Consider the following 19,731-nt stretch of genomic DNA (forward strand, 5'->3'; position numbering starts at 1 on the left):
GTTTTGATTTGCATTTCTTTGATGACTAATGCTGTTAGACGTCTTTTCATGTGCAGATTGGCCATTCAAACTTCTTCTTTGGAGAAATGTCTCTTCATTTCTCTTGCTTATTTTTAATTGGATTATATGCCTTTCGACTGTTTAATTCTAAGAGTTTTAAAAAACAAATCCTGGATTCAAGTTCCTTATCAGATATGATTTGAAAATGTTTCTGCCCACTCTGTGGGTTGTATTTTCCCTTTCCTAATGGCATTTGTTGAATCATAAAAGTCTTCAATATGGATGAAGTCCAATTTATTTCTTTTTATGTTGTTGCTTATTCTTTTGAGTCGTGTCTTGTCCCAGCATCCCTGGTGAAAAGACTATTTTTTCTCCATTGAGTTTCCTTGTCATCCTGGTCGAAAACCAATTTACCATACATCTAAGAGATTACTTCTGATCTCTCAATTTTATTTCATTGACTGGTCTATCTCTGTGCCAGGACCATGCTGCTTGAAAACTGTAGCTTTGCAGTAAGCTTTAAAATCAGGAAGTGCGACTCCTCCAGCTTCACTCTTCACTTTCAAGGCCATTTTGTCTGTCCTGGGTCCCTTACGTTTCCATGTGAATCTTAGGATCAACTTGTCAATTTCTGCAAAGAAGCCAGAGGAGATTTTGATAGGGATTATCTGCGATCAATCTGGGGAGTATCTTCATCTTGGCTATGTTAAATCTTCTGATGTGTGAACTTGAGGTTCCAGTTATTTAGATCTTTAACTTCCTTGAAATGATATTTTGTAGTTTTTTAGTGGAAAACAACTTGCATTTAACTTGCCTAGTTCTAAGAATTTTACTTTTGATGCTATTGTAAGGGAAATTTTAATTTCGTTTTAAGTTGTCTTTTTAAATAGGAAGAGTACTTGCATTTTTCAAGGTTATGTAGATCTGTAATATCATGTAGAATTAAGACTTCAGTCTGGGGATCTTCTCACATATACTAGCTTTTTAAAGAACACTAAACCCACTCACCATTTTGAAGAGGAACAGAAAGCTTTGCACGACCCAGAGGAAGTGGATGAGTATTAAGGAAGCTATTTATAAATTTATATGTAACTATATTTATGTGTATGCATGTGTAGGCTAATATATTGAGAAACTTTATTTTGAGTTACATTACCAAATTAATTGTGCAATGTACTCATTCATATGTGAATCATACGACTCACAATGATTCACAAAATATGATACCAAATTTTGACATCTTAAATATCTATGCCAATTAACTACACTTGTTAAACTTATTGGTTACATGAAAATTAATGAGAAAATCTTTGAAAAAATGCCCAGTTCCACTGGAAATGTTTGCATATATAATCTGCTGTTACATAAGTCAGATGAAGAGTTGGGTGTTTGAATACTGGAGTGGCAAGCGAGTCACCAAAATGATTATTAATACCATGCTTATTTATGGAGCAAGATGAAATGAGCTAATTAAGGATGGTGAGACTAGATATCAATTATCTTTAAGTGTTATATTTAAAATTTTCCTACATGTATAGTAATCATATTGATGAAGATGCCACTTAACACATGGGAAAAATATCATAATAGAAGTATTAAATTGAGTGAGAATTTTGTAATGAATACTGGAAATGATTAATTATAGTGAGGCCTTTAATTGGGGAACATTCTTGAGGTCTTTTTTTTCAGAAGTTATTAAAACTACACAGAAGAAAATTATTCTATAAAAGTAATGTCTATTAAAATAATTTATGAAACATTACTCTAGATTGATTGGTCTGGAAAGATTAAAGATTTTAAGATGTAAGCATGCTCACTCAGAAAGGTTTGGTTGCGTGGTTGTTGGTGTGTTTGTCTGCAGCAATAATACAGTTTGACGGCAGAAACCAGTTGAAGGCTCATGTTCTGTGAAATGGGTTGGACTGGAGCCTGTAGAATGAATCACTGTTGGTGAACATTGTCAAGATGGGAACGGGCTATGGTTTTGTCTCTGGAAGGTCTGTCTATGTAACTATCATCCATTTGTTAGACTATGCATTTTAAAAGGAAAATATCCTAATATCAGAGTAATATCAAAGGAGAGGAAAATACATTTTAAAAATGCACTGATAAGGCTTCTCTTTATACTCATTATGAAAGGTGATATAATTTAATATAACAAAGCAAAAGAACTGAGTGCTCTCTGTTCATGCTTTATAGCATAGTTGTGAAAATTAGGCAGTTTAATTTACTCTCAAGTGGTGGTGTTTTTAATTTGACAACATATGTAACATAAATTATGTCTCAGACATTGATGTTACTTACAAGATCCTGATTCAAGTGTTTGCTATTTGTCCTTCCTTGAGGTGGAAGTTGGTTGGTATCCAGACTTCAACTGTAGCATCAAAATACAATTATAACATAAATGGGTTCCTTGATGAAAATGAAGTCGTATGTATTTAACGTGCTTACTAAAACATACATAATGTTTTCTCCATCATATCAAGAAACATCACATATATTGCTTGAATATATTGTTTTTTACCTGAAGAAATTTTACAGCTATTAAAAATTGTGATATTTTTCATTATCTTACAACTTTATTTTTTATTTTTGAGAAACACTTTTCCACTAGTTCAGTATGCAGAAAACTGATCAAGAAAAATGTAATATTTAGCTTCTAATGATGAATATTTATCTTTTGTAATGAGGTATATCTAACATAGGTATATTTCTTTGTTAATAAGTCTTATTTCCTTCTGGAAAATAAAATGAATTAAGAATTAAAGAATTAGACATGTGGTTAGACAAGCTGAACTTTAAGGTCTCTACCAAATTTGAAGTTTAATGTTTCTGAGATTTTCTTCTTTTTTTTGCTGGCTTTTTTTTTTTAACAGTAACATTATAAATCTATAGAAGTCCCAAACAAAATGCAATTTTGGTTTTACAGTAATTAGCTTTGAAACATAACCTTCACAAAAAGTATTTTATTACTTTAGAAGAGTCCATTAGGGTATAAAATCAATGTTTGAGCCACTCAGTGGAGCATTTCATTTTTCTCAATATTTTTGAGAAGCCACTTTCAATTTAACTTTTTTTTTCTTGCCTAATGGAATCTTATACATAAATAAAATCCCTTTTCTAAATCATTAAAACCTAATAGTAAATTAACAGGGTTATGATAGATTGCTTTTCCTTTGTGATGAACAGACAAGGTAGATCTAATAGTCTTGAGTGCCCTTAGGACATGTGAAGTACCATCTAGTTTCTCCTGGGAGGATGTTTGAAATTAAACATGAATGAATCCTCTACTCCACCTTGGGGAGATTTGACAGCCCTCTGCAAGTGTTGAACTTGGAGACTACAATTCTCTGCCCTCCACTCTTCACTCCACATTCAAGAAAGGGAAACATCCTTAAGCAATCAGTCTATTCATGAGAACAATCTCAGTCACATAGTTCCCAAAGGTGGGCAACCTTAACAGTGATGATAGAATATCGCTGACACGAGACACTTTGGGGCATTTTGTGGTGTGAGGTAGCTGTCACTGCCTTCTCAGTGGATTCTTAGTAGACAACCATACTGGTGGTGGTCACAGAACAAGTAGGTACACTTAATTTGAGCTGTGTTAGTTTTCTATTGCTCTGTAACAAATAACTCTGTATTTAGCAGCTTAAGACAACAAGACACTTATTATCTCTCACAGTTTCTGTAGTGTGGAAATTCAGAAGCAGCTTAGTTGGGTTGTTCTAGCTCTGGGTCTCTCATGAGGTAGAGTCAACATGTCAACGGGGGCTGCAATCATCTGAAGACTTGATTGGGGCCAGACAATTCACGCACTTGGCGGCTCCCTCATGTGCATGGCAAGTGGGTGCTGGTTGTTGGCAGGAGGTCTCAGTTCCTTTCCATAGGGCTGCTTGAGAGTTCTTATGACACTCTGGTTATTTCCTTGGAGTGAGCAAACCAAGAGAGAGCAAGGCAGAAGCCAAAATGTCATTTATGACCTAGCCTCAGAAACTTCATGCAGTCTTTGCTGGAATATACTATTGTGTATATAGATCAGCCCTATGGAAAGTGGGGGAGGACTCCATAAGTGCATGAATTCCAGCAGGTCAAGTTATTTGAGGCCATCTTGGAGCCAGATTACCCAAGGATATGGTAATTTTTCTTTGGGGTTTTTAATGGAGCTGATCTGAGGAAAACAAGTCTTCATTTTGTTTTGTTTTGTTTAAACATAACTTCAGCTCTCATCTCTGTGACTCTTTGAGCAACATTTTATTTCCAGAACCCAGTACTTTCAAGATGGCCTCTTCTTCCCCAGGGGTACCCTTTCTGTTCTTCCTTCCTCACAAATTCAACAAATATCTGAGGACACATTGTATGTCAATCACTGTTTGTTCACATTGGTGAACAAAATCCCTCCCTTCATAGAGCTTACCTTTTATATAGTAGCTGCTTGTCATAAGTCGTCACCTAAAATCCATAACTTCCAGTTTGTCCTATTAGCCTTGTGTGGGATCTGGTGCTATTTCCACGTAGATAGTGTCAGAATTGATTTGACTTTCAAGACACTGAGCTGGTGTCCAAGAATCGCTTGGTGGTATGGGAAACCCCCTCTTCCTACCACCTACATTGGAATTGGGTTCAGGACCTTTAGTAAACAAATTTTAAGGTTAAGAGGTTAATGATTGGCAAAATTCCCTTAAAATGGCATTTTTTGTGTGTTTTAATAGACGTATTCTGTGATCTAATTCAAGAGAGTAAGATAGAACTTTACGGCCCTGAAGCAGATACAGATCACAGCATAAGGACTTGCTCATTTGTACCAATTTCACTGTTTTAAGCCTACTTTTGTTCAATGGAAAACATTTGCCATCAAGCTATCTCACTCAGCATGGTCTTTTTCACAACATGGAAATGCAAGACTGAAGGGAAAAGTGTATTTCCACCTTAAATGAAAGCAAAAACGAGAATATAATTATCACCATGAACACCTGAGGACTATCAGAAATTAAAATAGCTGGTTTTGCCATTTCCTTTCAAAACTGATGCAATGAGATTTGAGTTCCCGCAAATATGGCGGAAAGACTTAGATCACTATTCATATGTATGTTTATATCCCAGCCAGTGTTTCAGGGATTCTGGCATTTATACCTGAGCTAAGTTCTAACACATTTTCCCATGGGACTTTTTTTTTTTTTTTTTTTTTTTTAAACCTGTTTGGGCGCATAAATCTTTCTCCCAATGTCAGATTGGTCAACAATGAGGAGGTAAATGGAAACTAACAACACTCATCAAGTTGATGATGTGAATGATTTATCGGACCCAATTATTTAACACTTTCATGAAGTCAGTATCAGGGAACGAGACGCTGGGCTCTTATTATGGTAAACTGTGTTTGTACTGTCAGCATTCAGTGATTTATTACAAACCTGTGGCTAGGATTAGGATATTATAAATGGGGAAAAATGGAAGGCTCATTAATATTTTATGCCCACAGGTGGAAGACATGCAGTGGGCTAATAGAGAACACACTCACCCGGCGTCTGTCTGCAGCCTGCCCTGTAAGCCCGGGGAGAGGAAGAAAACAGTGAAAGGAGTCCCTTGCTGCTGGCACTGCGAGCGCTGTGAAGGCTACAACTACCAGGTGGATGAGCTCTCCTGCGAACTCTGCCCTTTGGATCAGAGACCGAACACCAACCGCACAGGCTGCCAGCTCATCCCCATCATCAAACTCGAGTGGCATTCTCCCTGGGCTGTGGTGCCTGTGTTCGTGGCAATACTGGGAATCATTGCCACCACCTTCGTGATCGTGACCTTTGTCCGCTATAACGACACACCCATCGTGAGGGCTTCGGGACGCGAGCTTAGTTACGTACTCCTAACGGGGATCTTTCTCTGCTATTCGATCACCTTTCTAATGATCGCAGCGCCAGATACAATCATCTGCTCCTTCCGACGGATCTTCCTGGGACTTGGCATGTGTTTCAGTTATGCAGCCCTTCTTACCAAAACAAACCGAATCCACCGAATATTTGAGCAGGGGAAGAAATCTGTCACAGCACCCAAGTTTATCAGTCCGGCATCCCAGCTGGTGATCACCTTCAGCCTCATCTCCATCCAGCTCCTGGGTGTGTGTGTCTGGTTTGTGGTGGACCCCCCGCACATCATCATTGACTATGGAGAACAGCGGACTCTAGACCCAGAGAACGCCAGGGGAGTGCTCAAGTGTGACATTTCTGACCTCTCGCTCATTTGCTCACTGGGGTACAGTATCCTCTTGATGGTCACTTGTACTGTTTATGCCATTAAAACGAGAGGAGTTCCAGAGACTTTCAATGAAGCCAAACCTATTGGATTTACCATGTACACCACCTGCATCATTTGGTTAGCTTTCATTCCCATCTTTTTTGGTACAGCCCAGTCAGCAGAAAAGGTAAGTGGCAAGAAATGCATTTGCCAGCCCTTTCCCTGAATTTAACTTCTTTCTTTAGGGTGCTTTCCCTTCTTCCTTTTTGGTTCACTTATATTCTCTCCAGAGGCGTCAATGTGTTGTTCAGTGCGTTATATTTATATATTCAAGGTCACTTTGCTCTGAATATATTGACAAAGACTGATATTTCCATGAAAAACACTTTAATGTGTCCTCCTCAGCAAGGAGACAGAGAAGGAGAAGACTGACAGAGCTCACATCCCTTTCTAGGTCTCTCCTCCCAGCTCTGTTATCAGCTAATATATCTGTTCATTTCCAAACGTTGAAAGAGGAAGGCAGAAAGGCAGGCCTGATTCATGGGAGTGAGCTATTCCAGAGGTACCCCAGTGTATGACAGATGCTTCTTTTCCCGATTCTAACGTGACTCTGGAAAAATACTGTCCTTAATAATGATGATGGTTTTAGTCATGGAAGTTTATAGAGTTTATAGCAAAACCGCAACAGTAAAAGGGAACTAAATGGCTCAGTTTAATCTGAGCCATCTTACTATTTCTCTTCAGCCCCCATTCTTATTCTTTTTCCACATGTGGAGGATGATGGTGAGGGATTAAAGAAAACAGCAGTGGGCAATTATATAAGCAGTTTATAGTTTTTTAGAAGTTGAGGATCAATTGAGTTTCCTGGAAAAGTTTTCTTTTGTTCCTAATCTTCCATTAACTTTTCCACATAAAATCTTGCAAGTACAGAACATCTGTATATGAAAAGCAGCATGTACCGAACTGAATGTGTGTAGTTCTTTGTCTAGAAAAGCAGAGAACTAATTTTCACCGTGAGTTCCGAGGTTTGGGTGGTGTGATGGCAACAGCCAGCTTGTGAAACAAAGGCTGAAGGCATTCTGAAGGCATGGCCCCTCAGCCCTAATGTGCAAATGAGAAAGTTCTTCCCTCAGAATGAAGACTTAAAGATTGTCCCATCCTCCATCAGCAGAAGTCATGAGGAAGTCAAACATCCTGGAGGCAATCACATTTCCTAGATCCTAACATGCCAAGTGAGGTCCTGAATGACTCTTAAAATCCTAAGGCATTCGGAGGAAAAAGTACCCAACAAATGCTTGGAGAGCTTGTTAGTATGAGCATTTGTGCCTTACTAGATCAATGTAGCCATCAATTTTAAAAGACGAAAGATGCACTTCGGCCAACCTGCTGCCGAATAGAGCAAACTTGCCATGGGTTCCAGACCTGTGACCTTTCTTCACTTGTATGGCCTGATGGAAGCCCATGAATATTTTATGCTGGACCACGCACATGGCAGGAAAATTAAATAAGACAGTTTGGGGCTCTAAACTGAATAACTAGAAAGCATTATATTTTGACACATGCAGATGGGAATGTATTAGGATCAAACTTGTGAATTTAACTTAGAGAGGAATGTGTCTGTCAGTTTATTAAGCCTCCTGTGACATGGTCAGTTGGACTAGCCAGGGAAAAACAGCATTTCTCAGAGTCTGGAAATGTCCACATTATGTGAATTATTAATAACATCAGCTTAAGTGGTACTTTTGTGTTTGAACCTGGAGCTGTCTTTTTTAATATATTATTTTATCTGGAGAGGGCCTTAGGTAGTTTATTTTGCTTTCTTGTGGACAACACATATTTAACCAAAGAAAATCTCCTGAGCACTGATATCCAACTTTGTTTTTCTTTTTCTTTCTCTTCTTTACATTTTATAAATGACGGCCTACTCTTACTTTTCATACTGTGACTTCCAAGGTTGTGGGGGAACAAACATAAGTGCTAATAAGATGTTATTTCTATTCCGAGAAGTGTTTCAGTGACTTGATTTTTAGAATAAGTAAAATCATGGTCCTGCATGTTCTTAGTAATTCAAATATGCATCATACTAAGGGTTTTTGTTTTCTGTTTGTTTGTTTTTTTAAGGTAATAGGGAAAAAAAATCACCATTGTCTCTCAGATCAGAAACTTGCAGAGTCACAGCTGCCCCCTTGAGGAGCAGTGATGGAGACAGTGAGAGTTTCAGGATGAAATGGACACAGAACGATGCCAGGGGCTAGAAGCTGTCCAGGGTTCCTGGGCCAGTGGGAGCTGTGTGTACATCAGAAAGCCTGGAGTTTTTGTGTGTATTTATGGGTGTGGATCTTTCAGGGCCTCCAGACATATGACTGAACACTAGCCAGTGTTCTTTTTTTTCATTATTTAGCTTTGTGAAATCAAAGTAAGTCAAAGAAGCACATTGTAAGACACATTTATAAAATATGTTAATTGGAGTTTATTTGTATTCATGAGATGATTGAATGTGGGAAAGACTAAAGAAATCAAGAAGAAACACTCGTTCTAGGAATTTTCAGAATGTTGTAAAATGCTCAAATTATTTAATTAGTCTTGGAGTTGCTGAATTCAGACCAGCTCCACATCAAGGGCTATTATATAATGAGTAGCTAAGATTTGCTACTAAAGGTTTTTTTTTTAATATAAGACACTTATGTGTACCCCTTCACATTAAAATTCACTTCCTTCTATTCCCTGTCAAACTATCTTTAATTATTCAAAACAATGCACAAAATATTTGAACATGTTTATTTTTTCACGCTGCTAAAATTATTGACACAGATACTAAAAGTAAATAAAACTTTTATATGTCTAAAGGAAGGCTTTCCCTAAGTTTTATTGACTTTGGAGGCCCAAAAGAGCTGGTCAGTCCTCTGCTCTCATTTATAATGCTCAGCCAGGGAACCGCACATTATCAGCTTGAAGTGTTTGTAACAGTCAGGCGCACACACCCCTATTAATTCAGCAGATCCTTATTGAGCATTGTGTCCTGCACTGTGCTAATTATTGAACTATGTCAGTCTGCTTCCCCCCGCCTTCCTTGTAAGGTTCAGCCCGGCTGCCAGCTGATGCTGCCCGACGCCACCAGCACCAGCAAGTGCCAGGTTCAAGGGCAGGGGGAGATCACGCTCAAGGGCAGGGGGAGATGGTGAAGAGTCAGGTCTGAGATGAGAAAGCAAACAAAAGATTCGTGCATCCTGTAACTATACCTCAGTGACATGGAATGTATAACACGGAAGAGAGCAAAAGAGCAAAATTTCTCCCAGTATGCATTTAATTATGTTTCCTAGAGCAATGTCTACAGAAGAAAATCCAACTAACCACACAGGTCTCTAAAATTACAAGAGAAGTAGGAATAAAAAGTAAAATCAGTTGAATAATTTAGACAGCTGTTTTAGTAAACCTTCGAGTAAAGTCAAGTTATAAAGGGACATTTGCAGCATTTGTGAAGACAGGCAGCTCTCTACAATGTAGCTTCATTCAGTGATAAAACACCATTTAATTTCCCCACATTTTTTTTTTCAGCTTTCAAAATCAAGATGAATCGTATTTTTTCCAATGGATTTGAATGACATTTCTTAGCTTTGTACCTACTGCTGCATTCTACTGAATCATAGTATAAGAGCACTTTGTTTTTCCTATTAAAAACTGGTGTAAAGGAGGGGTGGACACCCCGAGGTATGGACAGGGACTAACGCGAACTTTCATAATTGGGTTGAAAAGACAAAAAATTAAAATATAATTAATGTAACAGTCAGGAAAAGAACTCCCAGGGGGATGGTTAGGGGCTATTAGGATGGCAGAAATCTCCTAAATACGTATTTTATCCTCTCTAATTGGGTTCAGAGAACCTAGATAATCAGACAAAGGTTATGACACCGCCAGGCTCCAAGGAACACAGTGCTTCAGCCAGAGCATAGGATGGAAACAAAACACCCAGAAAACAGAAAACTCCAAATTGTCAAAAATCCCATATTCCTTCACCTTCACCTTCTAGATAAATCATGCAGCCTCTGTCCGGTGGCCTCCAGAAACCTGGAGTTATCTTAGTCCCCTTCCTCTGCTCACACTTACTCCTTTATTTCCTCCTCTCACCTTCAGATATCATCCTTTATCAGCCCATGGATGGGAAGCAGTGTCTGTCTGACGTTTACCTGTATGAATATGTCTCTTAACATAGAGCCTTAGCATGCAGCACATTCTCAATAAATGTCTATTGAGTGAGTAAATGGGGTTCCTTGCACAATAATGATATACTATATAATAACACAAAATGCATTTTGATGATTTAGGTTAGACTCTGGCATAGTGGGAACCTTCTATATTCATGTGATTATGATCCCCGTTACAACTTTTTTTTTTCTAAAAAAATAAGTTTTCTCACTTAAATGATGGGCTAAATATAGCTCTTTTTAAAATTTCATCAATCTCACTTATTCTGACGTAGGCTTGCTTGCTCAATATTTTGGGAGAAATGCAAAAAGGAATTCTTATGGTTGTCCCTCGTTCTGTCTAAAATGCACAGATCAAAGGAGAATTGATGTTATTTTCCAGATGCTTTTGCCGTGTCATCCCTACCCCCACCTTTTTCCCCTCTATCTGTGGATTTTAAGGGCAGATGAGTGTAGGGGTGCATAGGTGGATGAGCGGAGTAAGGAAGAGCATGAGCTCTGGAGGGGGAGGACTTGGGTTCAAATCCTGGCTCTGTCAGACTAGCTGAGAAGATGCAGTTAAATAACTAAATTTGTGCAGATAGCTATACCCTCCCTGGAAAATCCAAACTCAGATATAAAGCAACATAAAGTAATCGCCAGCCATCTGTGTCCAGCCCTGTTCACAAACTAAAGCAGACTTCAGTTCATAGCCATCTAGCGAAGGGCAGGAAGACTCAAAAAAAATTGTCTCGTCCCATCATGGTGTTTTTTGTATGAACAGATACGTTCATGGTAGTTTTGCTGAGAGTTACAAGATACGAGTCGTGAGATATGGTTAACACATAATATGCGATCATTAAATATTGACTGTTATTACTTTTAGACTCTATTTCATGAGGGCAGGGATCTTATTTTATTTTGCTCACCATCATATCCTTGGCACTTAGCCTAAAACTGGGCCCGGAATAGGTTCTCCAAAAGTATTTGTCTAATGATGGAATACATTCAGATTTATCCAGATAATTGCCTTCATTTCTCCAGCCGTTTGGATCATGTCTGTGGAGCACCCCAGCCAGAAGTGATTTCTCAGACACAGGGGCTTGCCTGAAGGTGTAAATCATAGAGCTTACAGAAGTTAAAAAAGGAGACAAGACTCTGTAGGACTAGGAGAAAGAGGAGAGAGAGCCGTTCCTGAGGCAATATACTTAGCAAAAACATACTGCAAGGAGGGAAAGTGTCATCAGAAAGCAGCTGCTGAAATACTTGGGTTAAAATGGAAACGTGCATAACTCTAACAAGAGTTATGAGAGGTAGTTCTGAAAACAATAATAAAATTACTGCTTTGAGGAATAATCCAGATGAGAAAAGAACAGCCTGAGAAACTGGGGTAAAAATGTCAATATAACCTAGACAGCAACAGAAGCCATTTTCAGAAGAGCTCAGAGCAACCATAACTGTCCCCTAATGTTTCCTTGTTCCCTTAGAAAGGAGAGAAGTTGAAAACAGTGATCAGTATCCGTCTTGAGTGTCCGTAATTGTTGTAAACCTTACAGTGTTTTCTTTTCATGTTCGCTCACAGTCATTTGAAGCTGATTCCTTTAAAGGTCTCACCATGACCCAAGTTATAGAACTATTTCAGGTATCACGGTAGATTGTGTCTGGGCAAGATTAATCGTACCGGACTGTTGCAATCAACTCTGGAAGGGAGAAAACAAAGGAAAAGGAAAAAAAAAACTGGAAAACAAAACATTTATATGGTCTCATTTATGTGGTCAGTTAAAATGATACGCTTGTGAAGATACAGAAGAAAAACAGTGAAATTCAGGAGATTCTAGGGGACAGTGTAGGCAAGCCTGTTAAGTAGCTCTTCTAGGGAAGGATGCCTTAGCCAGGCTGATTCCTTTTTTTCCATTTGTGCTACATATTACTGCTGTCAAATATTACCAACTTCCACATTCAGGGCAATTCTTTGAGGGAGGCCAATCTTATTTGACAGCACAAAGAAATATTTGCTCAATGAACCTTGCTTCGCTTCCATGATCTCACTTTTTTGGGGCTTGGAGAAAACTGATCTGGGGCCACTTAATTTAAACATTTGGTTGTTAGTGAGATTGTGGTATTTACACATTCATCTCTCTCTCTGTGTGTCTATGGCTCTCTCTCTCTCTTTTAATTGAAACTGAGTTTACAAAGGATTTGAATTTTCTATGCCCAAGTTACAATAAATTAATCAACCAGACAATTGTATAGTCAACCTGGAATTTAGTCCTAGAGCTAACATATCTCACTAAAATGGTTGAGCTTTCATAATATGTTTGAAATGCTGGAAAACTAGATTTGATTAAGACTAAAATGTGAATATTTTCCAAGACATAGTGACCATGACTTTATTTCAAAATGCTGAGGAGGAGTGCCATACAAAGAGATTTAATTTTTTTTTCTATATAGACAGAACTTTAATGACACTCCAGACTGTTGATAGTACAGAATGCAGTGACTAATTTACTTATGTAACTTCAAATTGCATTTTCCATGATTCAGTAGATGCTTATATCTCATGGAGCACACAGGGTGCCAGGAAGAGCAGATTGCAAGCAAATAGTTCCTTTTGGCTGTAACCATATATACATTTTTATGCTGGGAAATTAAAAAAAAAATCTCTAAATGCAGTATCACATGGATTAGTATAAACCACTCCAAAGTGCAGAGAAATTTTTACCCAAATATTAGTATAAATTCCAGGCTATTTAAAATGAATGCAAAGCAGATTTATTTGCATCATTAGAAGAAATGTAAGAAAATACTTAGTTTGTCTTCTGGTTTAAGATATGGGCTGGCACAAACATACATAGTATTCCTTCTATGGTAATAACAAAAAGTAGTCTATTAACTATGCAATAGTGTTGTGTTTAATTTCTTAAAGTATCTACCTTAAGTTAAAAGTATTTTATTGCTAAAAAAAACAATTGCTAACCATCACTCGAGCCTTTAGGAAATCATATTTTTGGCAGGGTCTTGCCTCCATGTTGATGACTGCTGGCTGATCAGGGTGGTGGCTGCCGAAGGGTGGAGTAGCTGTGGGGATTTCTCAAAGTAAAACAGCAATAAAGTTTGCTACATGGATTGACTCTTCCTTTCAATGCTGTTTGATAGCATTTTACCCAGGGAAGAACTTTCCAAATTGGAGTTAATCCTCTTAAACCCCGCTGCTGCTTTATCAACTAAATCTATGCCATGCTCTAAAATCTGTTGTTGTTATTTCAACAACCTTCACAGCATCTTTGCCAGAAGTAGTTTCCATCTCTAGAAACCACTTTCTTTTTTCATCCATAAGAAGCAGCTCCTTATCCGTTCAAGTTTTATCATGAGATTGCAGTATTTCATTCATTTCTTCAGACTCCACTGATAATCCTATTTCTCCTGCTATTTCCACCACACCTCCAGTTACTTCCTCCACCGAAGTTTTGAACCCCTCTAAGGCATCCATGAGAGTTGGAAACAATGTCTTCCGCATTCTTGTTAATATCGATATTTGCTCTCTTCCAATGAATCGTGAAAGTTCTTGATGGCATCCAGAATAGTGAATCCTTTCCAGAGGCTTTCAACTGACCCTTTCCATATCCATCAGGAGAATCACTATCTGTGGCAGCTACAGCCTTACTAAATGTTTTTTTTTTAAATAATAATAAGTGAAAGTTGACATTACTCCTTGATCCATGGGATGTAGAATGGATGTTGTGTTAACAGGCACAAGAACGCTAGTCTCATTGTGCCTCATGGGTGGGTGACCAGGTGCATTGTCAATGAGAAGTAATATTTTGAAAGGAATTTTTGTTTCTGAGCAGTAGGTCTCAACATTCAGCTTAAAATATTCATCAAACCATGTTGGAAACAGATGTGCTGTCATCCAGGCTTTTTTGTTCCATTTATAGAGCACAGGCAGAGTGGATGTAGCATAATTCTTTAAGAGCCCTAGGCTTTTTAGAACGGTAAATGAGCACTGGCTTCAACTTAACCTCACCGGCTGTATTAGTCCCTAATAAGAGAGTCAGTCTACGTTTTGAAGCTTTGAAACCAGGCATTGATTTCTCCTCTCTAGCTATGAAAGTCCTAGGTGGCATCTTCTTCTGCTGTAAGACTATTCTGTCTATGTTGGTATTCTGTTTTTTATGAGCCACCTCCTGGATAACTTGCTGGATCTTCCAGATAACTTGCTGCAGCTTCACCTTCCATTTTATGTTATGGAGACAGCTTCTTTCCTTTAACCTCATGAGCCAGCCTCTGCTAGCTTCAGACTCTCCTTCCGCAGCTTCCTCACCTCTCTCATCATGGATGAAATAAAAGAGAGTTAGAGTCTTGCTCTGGAGTAGGTTTTGTCTTAAGGGAATGTTGTGGCTGGTTTGATCTTCTACAGAGACCGCTAAAGCTTTCTCCATATTAGCAGTAAGGCTGTTTCACTTTATCATTTATGTATTCACTGGAGCAGCACTTCTAATTTCCTTCAAGAACTTTTCCTTTGCATTCGCATCTTGGCTAACTGTTTGGCACGAGAGACCTAGATTTCAGCCTCTCTCAGCTTTTGACATGCCTCCTCACTCAGCTTAATCGTTTCTAGCTTTTGATTTAAAGTGAGAGACATGTGTGTAACTCTTCCTTTCTCTTGAACACTTAGAGGCCCTTGTAGAGTTATGAATCAGCTTAATTTCACTATTGTTGTGTCTCAGGGAATAGGGAGGCCTGAAGAGAGGGAGAGAAACGGGGGAATGGCTGGTCGGTGGGGGAGTCAGAACACATAGTTTATCTCTGTCTTATATGGGTGTGGTTTGTGATGCTCCAAGACATCTACAATAGGAACGTCAAAGATCCCCATAACAAATATAGTAATAATCAGAGAGTTTGAAGTAGTGCAAGAATTACCAAAATGTGACACAGAGACATGAAGTGAGCAAATGCTATTGGGAAAAATGACACTGATAGACTTGCTCAGTGTGGGGTTGCCACAAATCTTCAAGTTGTAAAAAATGCAGTATCTGCAAAGCACCATAAAATGAAGTGCAGTAAAACAAGGGATGCCCATATGTTTTTAGAACCAGCAGGCAAAATAATTTGAGAAAATCCCGAAAAGTAAAAGTTGGATGGATCTGATCTATAGAGAAATTAAAAGAAGAAAAGCATAGCTCAAGAGACATAGATGATTCTTCCCATGAAAGTCCCAAATAATTCTAAACCTAAAGCCAACAGAAGGACTTGAAGGAGGTGTTGGAGTGACCAACAGAAAAATTTTTAAAGAGATGAATTTCAAAATAGCTGGGCCTGTTGGTCCCCTTACTTCTCCTTTCTGCTCTTACTTTAAATGTAGAGAGGGTATAGGTTAAAATTACAGAATTCTACTCTAAAGCATAGGAACTATCCCGTGGTAGACATATGCTCTTCATATGGACACAGGGCATTCAGAGAAAACAGCAGAACATGAAGTAATTTTATTTCAGACAGACATAGAAATGTGGGAAATAGGAATGCAGCATCTATACAGGATAGAAATATGAAAAACTTCTCAACTCTTAGAGTAAGTTTCTCCAGGGGTGGTGGGTCCCCAGTCTGCTTGCTTGCCTGTGTCCATGAGTCTTTAAGGGAAACCAGTTAGGTAATAATTACATAGGTCCACACTCTGCCCACCCACCCAAGGGAAATGCACCCCACCAATAATCTGTATCAATCAACCTGGCCCTTCAATCATAATTATACATTAACAGCCAAAGATGTCATGACAGCTGAAGAAAGCCAATAGCATAATTTAAAAAGACAAGTACATATATGAATATTGTGTAAAAAACAAAACCAGAGATGATTCAGAAAAATATAAGAGAAGTTTTTTAAATAGAATTTTAATTAGCATTTCAAGATAGAGTCAAGGGAATACTAACCATACCCACAGACACACTATATGGGCGGCTATGGAAAAGATCAATCAGAGAATAAGAAAATGACCCTGGAAGTTAAAATTATGAACGTGAAAATAAAAAGTTAAATATTTTAAACATGGGGTGGCCAGGGCTAAAGACCAGAGTGATGAGCTAGAGGGTAAAATAAAAGGTAAAACCAAAAAGAAAAAGAGAAAAGAGAAAAGGGAAAATAATATGGAACATTTACAACATGTTGAGCCTAGAATCAAGATCCCAAAATATAGCTAATAAACAAATTTAAGAAGAAGAAAGAGACCAAGAAGGGGAAGAAATAGCATAAAAAAATTAACAGAAGAAAAGTTTCACAAACTGAAGACAGACAGTTCTTAAAACTGAAAGGACCACCTACCTTAGTAAAATTTTATTAATGGAGAGAAAATTCTAAGAACTTTTTTCTTTTGGTGAGGGGAGAACCATTCCTACAAGGAATAAAAATCAGACTTCATTTGCCTCCCTGGATTCTAGAAGGCAATGAGCCAAGACTTTCTGAGGGAAAAGTATTTTAAAGTTATGATTGTAGAACCAGCCAAACTATCAATCAATGTGAGGCTGAAAATAAATGTGGCTCAGAAAATCCGGTGCCTACGTATCTTATGTATGAGTTATTCCAGAGAGAATCCAACAAAATAGAAAAAGCATATCTGATATGAGACAGATACTAGAGGCAATTGCATATGACCTAGAAGAAACAAAGAAACTTAAAAAGTAATTGTAAAAGATGTATTAGACCCTAGTGTCCAATTACCCTTTAAAAGGCAGGGTTTTAATAATTATGTTTATCCTTTCCCTATGAGTCCAGTCATGCTACTTGGAGGAATCTGAAAGGAATAATATTTAGTAACCATAATACAGCAATTGCTTTTCATATTGATCTTAACACTGTTAGAAAGAATCTAGGAACAAAACACAGAAATGTTAACACTTAAGTGAATGTAACTATTATAAACACTGTAATATTAAAAATAGTAACATACCTTAAAAAAATTGGGAAGTACTTAAGGAGAGTCAGTAAAGAAGGGGGTTGCATAAACATACTAAATCACTCAACTTTTACTGTGAGTAGTCAACAAACAATCTAAAATTGGCAACTCAAGATTCAAGTGCATTATTTAAACAGCAGCAAATAAATAATAAAACTTGTTCAAATTTGTTAATGCTATAGAATAGTATCGAGATACGGGGAGATGGCTGATGGAGGGGCTTAATTTTATTTAACAAATACTTAGGTTTTATTTTATTTAATAAACAAATTTAAGATAAAATAGAAATCATTGCATATAGAATGGTTTAATGAAGGTCTCAGGAAATCCTTGTCTAAGACAACATGAATGTACCTATTAGGGACTTTGGGTATGTCATATGTACCTTGAGAAAATCTTTTAGATGCCAAAATGGGTGAGTCATTTTCAATTTGTTTAAATGACTCTAGATCTTTGGTTGATGAAGTTCCTCTTCTTTTGGGTTAATGCCAATATTAAATAAATAAGTTTTTAAGTGTCACAATTGAAGTATCAGATTACAACTGATGACTGTATTTTTAAATGTTTGCTATATGCAAGGATCTTTGCTTAGGAAAATACAAAGATGAGTAAGAAGTTGTTTAGGGTCAAATACCAAGTACAGAGCCAAACCAAGCACACAGAGGTCTGGTCCAAAGCAGAGGAACATAATGGTGGCTAAGGGTCAAGTTGGAAGTTTTGGGGCCAAGGATAGCAAAAGAAGGAAGGGAGCCTGTCCTCTTGAGGGATGGAAAAATTTTTCATAAAGGACGTGGGGATTAAATCGGCCTCAAAGGGTAGGCAGAAACAGATGGAAACCATCTTCCAGGCAACAGGAGCAGTGGGCTTAAACTTTCAGAAAAGAGACGGTCAGGGAGTTGTGCGTAAAATCTGTGATTGAAGAACTCTTCTGGGTTTAGCACAGTCACAAGGAGAGCTGGGTGACCATATGTCCCGATTTGCCCTGTTGTTAATAGCACTCATTTTACTCTGAAAATGTATTTCCCAGCGTGAACAATAAATTATATGGTTCCTCACAAAATAAGGCTCGTCAGATAATTGGCAGGCGTTCCGCGGTGGAACTTGAGCCAAGTCTGTGCTTCATTTGCAAGGGACTTGAGTATATCTGAATCTTTTCTGAGCATGGCTGTATTCTCAGTACAGTCACATCTTGTGAGTTTTCTCTGCCAGTGGTGAGTCAGATGGGTTATAGTGTGCAAGGGTAAGAAAAAAGATGATGGTAAGATTGTTGAAGAAACCCAGGCAAGAAATATGGGGGCTTGACTTGTGGCAGTGGAAAGAAGAGACTCATTTCCAGTTGAACTGGGAACAGATGAAGACAGAGTGGAGGTGAGGTGCTTGCATTGTGTGGTCTGTGTTTATGTGTGTGATTTCGAACCTTCCCTGGCTGCCCCAAGGTTCCTATCTAGTCGAACTTCAAGAAAGACCCCGTAGCTTTCCCTCTGGTCTGGGCAGAAGGAGAGAAAGCAGTTCTTTTTAATTGCTGATGACTGCAACTAGCCAGGAGAAGGATATTCGGTCTTAAAATAAAGTTGTGTAAAAATCAGTGTGAATATAAGCAAAGATAAGAATACCAGGACAATACTGTCTGGTGGACTATGATTTTCAGTAAACAAATCTGCTAAATAATATTCAAATCAATTTTGATAGTTGAAATAAAAAGGCAAGCTCTTTAAAAATAAAAGTCAAATCATTTCTAGATGATTATGAATCCGACTTAAACATGTAATCACCATTGTCGTTAGATAACATTTGGACATGAAATGGATTTTATGTTGTAGTAATCTTGGGCAAATTCTTGGGTAATCTTGATTTCCTCTGCTTGTCATGGTCGTGACCAAATTCATTCAATATTTTTTTCCTTGCTATATATCTCGTTTTTGTGCAACTTTGAGCACCTTGCATATAAAATCTGAGGACATCAATTTGCAATTATTTTGTTGTTTCTCTTTAAAATCCTTTTGAAAAAGTCACGTATTGTGTCCTCGAGGTAAACTGCAAAGTTTTGCACTTGACAGTGTTCTGAATCTGGTTCACAGGGAGTAGTTTTGAATCAATTAAACTTACAACACTAATTATAGGGGCATTGATTTGTTTGTTTTAAGGGTGACTTAAGGTTATTCTCATTTTTAAAAAAAAATTTTAGTTCAAAAATTGCTATCAGTTGAATGTTTTCATCACAATTTTAGACTCACCAAGTTATTTGTTCAGTCAAGTGTATCCACAGAAAAATATCAAGGAATGTGCTGTTTTCTGCTGTCTTGTCCCAAATTCTGTAAAATACAGCTCCCTACGTAACCTTTGTAAGTATATAAAACATACACAGTTCACACCCAC

At 37.9% G+C, this 19,731-nt stretch overlaps 1 protein-coding gene across 3 annotated transcripts in view; it reads left to right on the forward strand.

Annotated features, from left to right (window-relative positions):
- Positions 1-19,731, forward strand: part of GRM8 (glutamate metabotropic receptor 8) — a 680,033-nt gene that overhangs the window by 588,204 nt on the left and 72,098 nt on the right. For all 3 annotated transcript variants that reach the window (XM_072964560.1, XM_072964561.1, XM_072964562.1), the window contains one exon: positions 5,480-6,415. In XM_072964560.1, the coding sequence (XP_072820661.1) occupies positions 5,480-6,415 (936 nt within the window). The remainder of the gene's footprint in view (positions 1-5,479; positions 6,416-19,731) is intronic.

This window comes from Vicugna pacos, chromosome 7, assembly GCF_048564905.1.
Source record: "Vicugna pacos chromosome 7, VicPac4, whole genome shotgun sequence".
NCBI classification, from domain to species: domain Eukaryota; kingdom Metazoa; phylum Chordata; class Mammalia; order Artiodactyla; family Camelidae; genus Vicugna; species Vicugna pacos.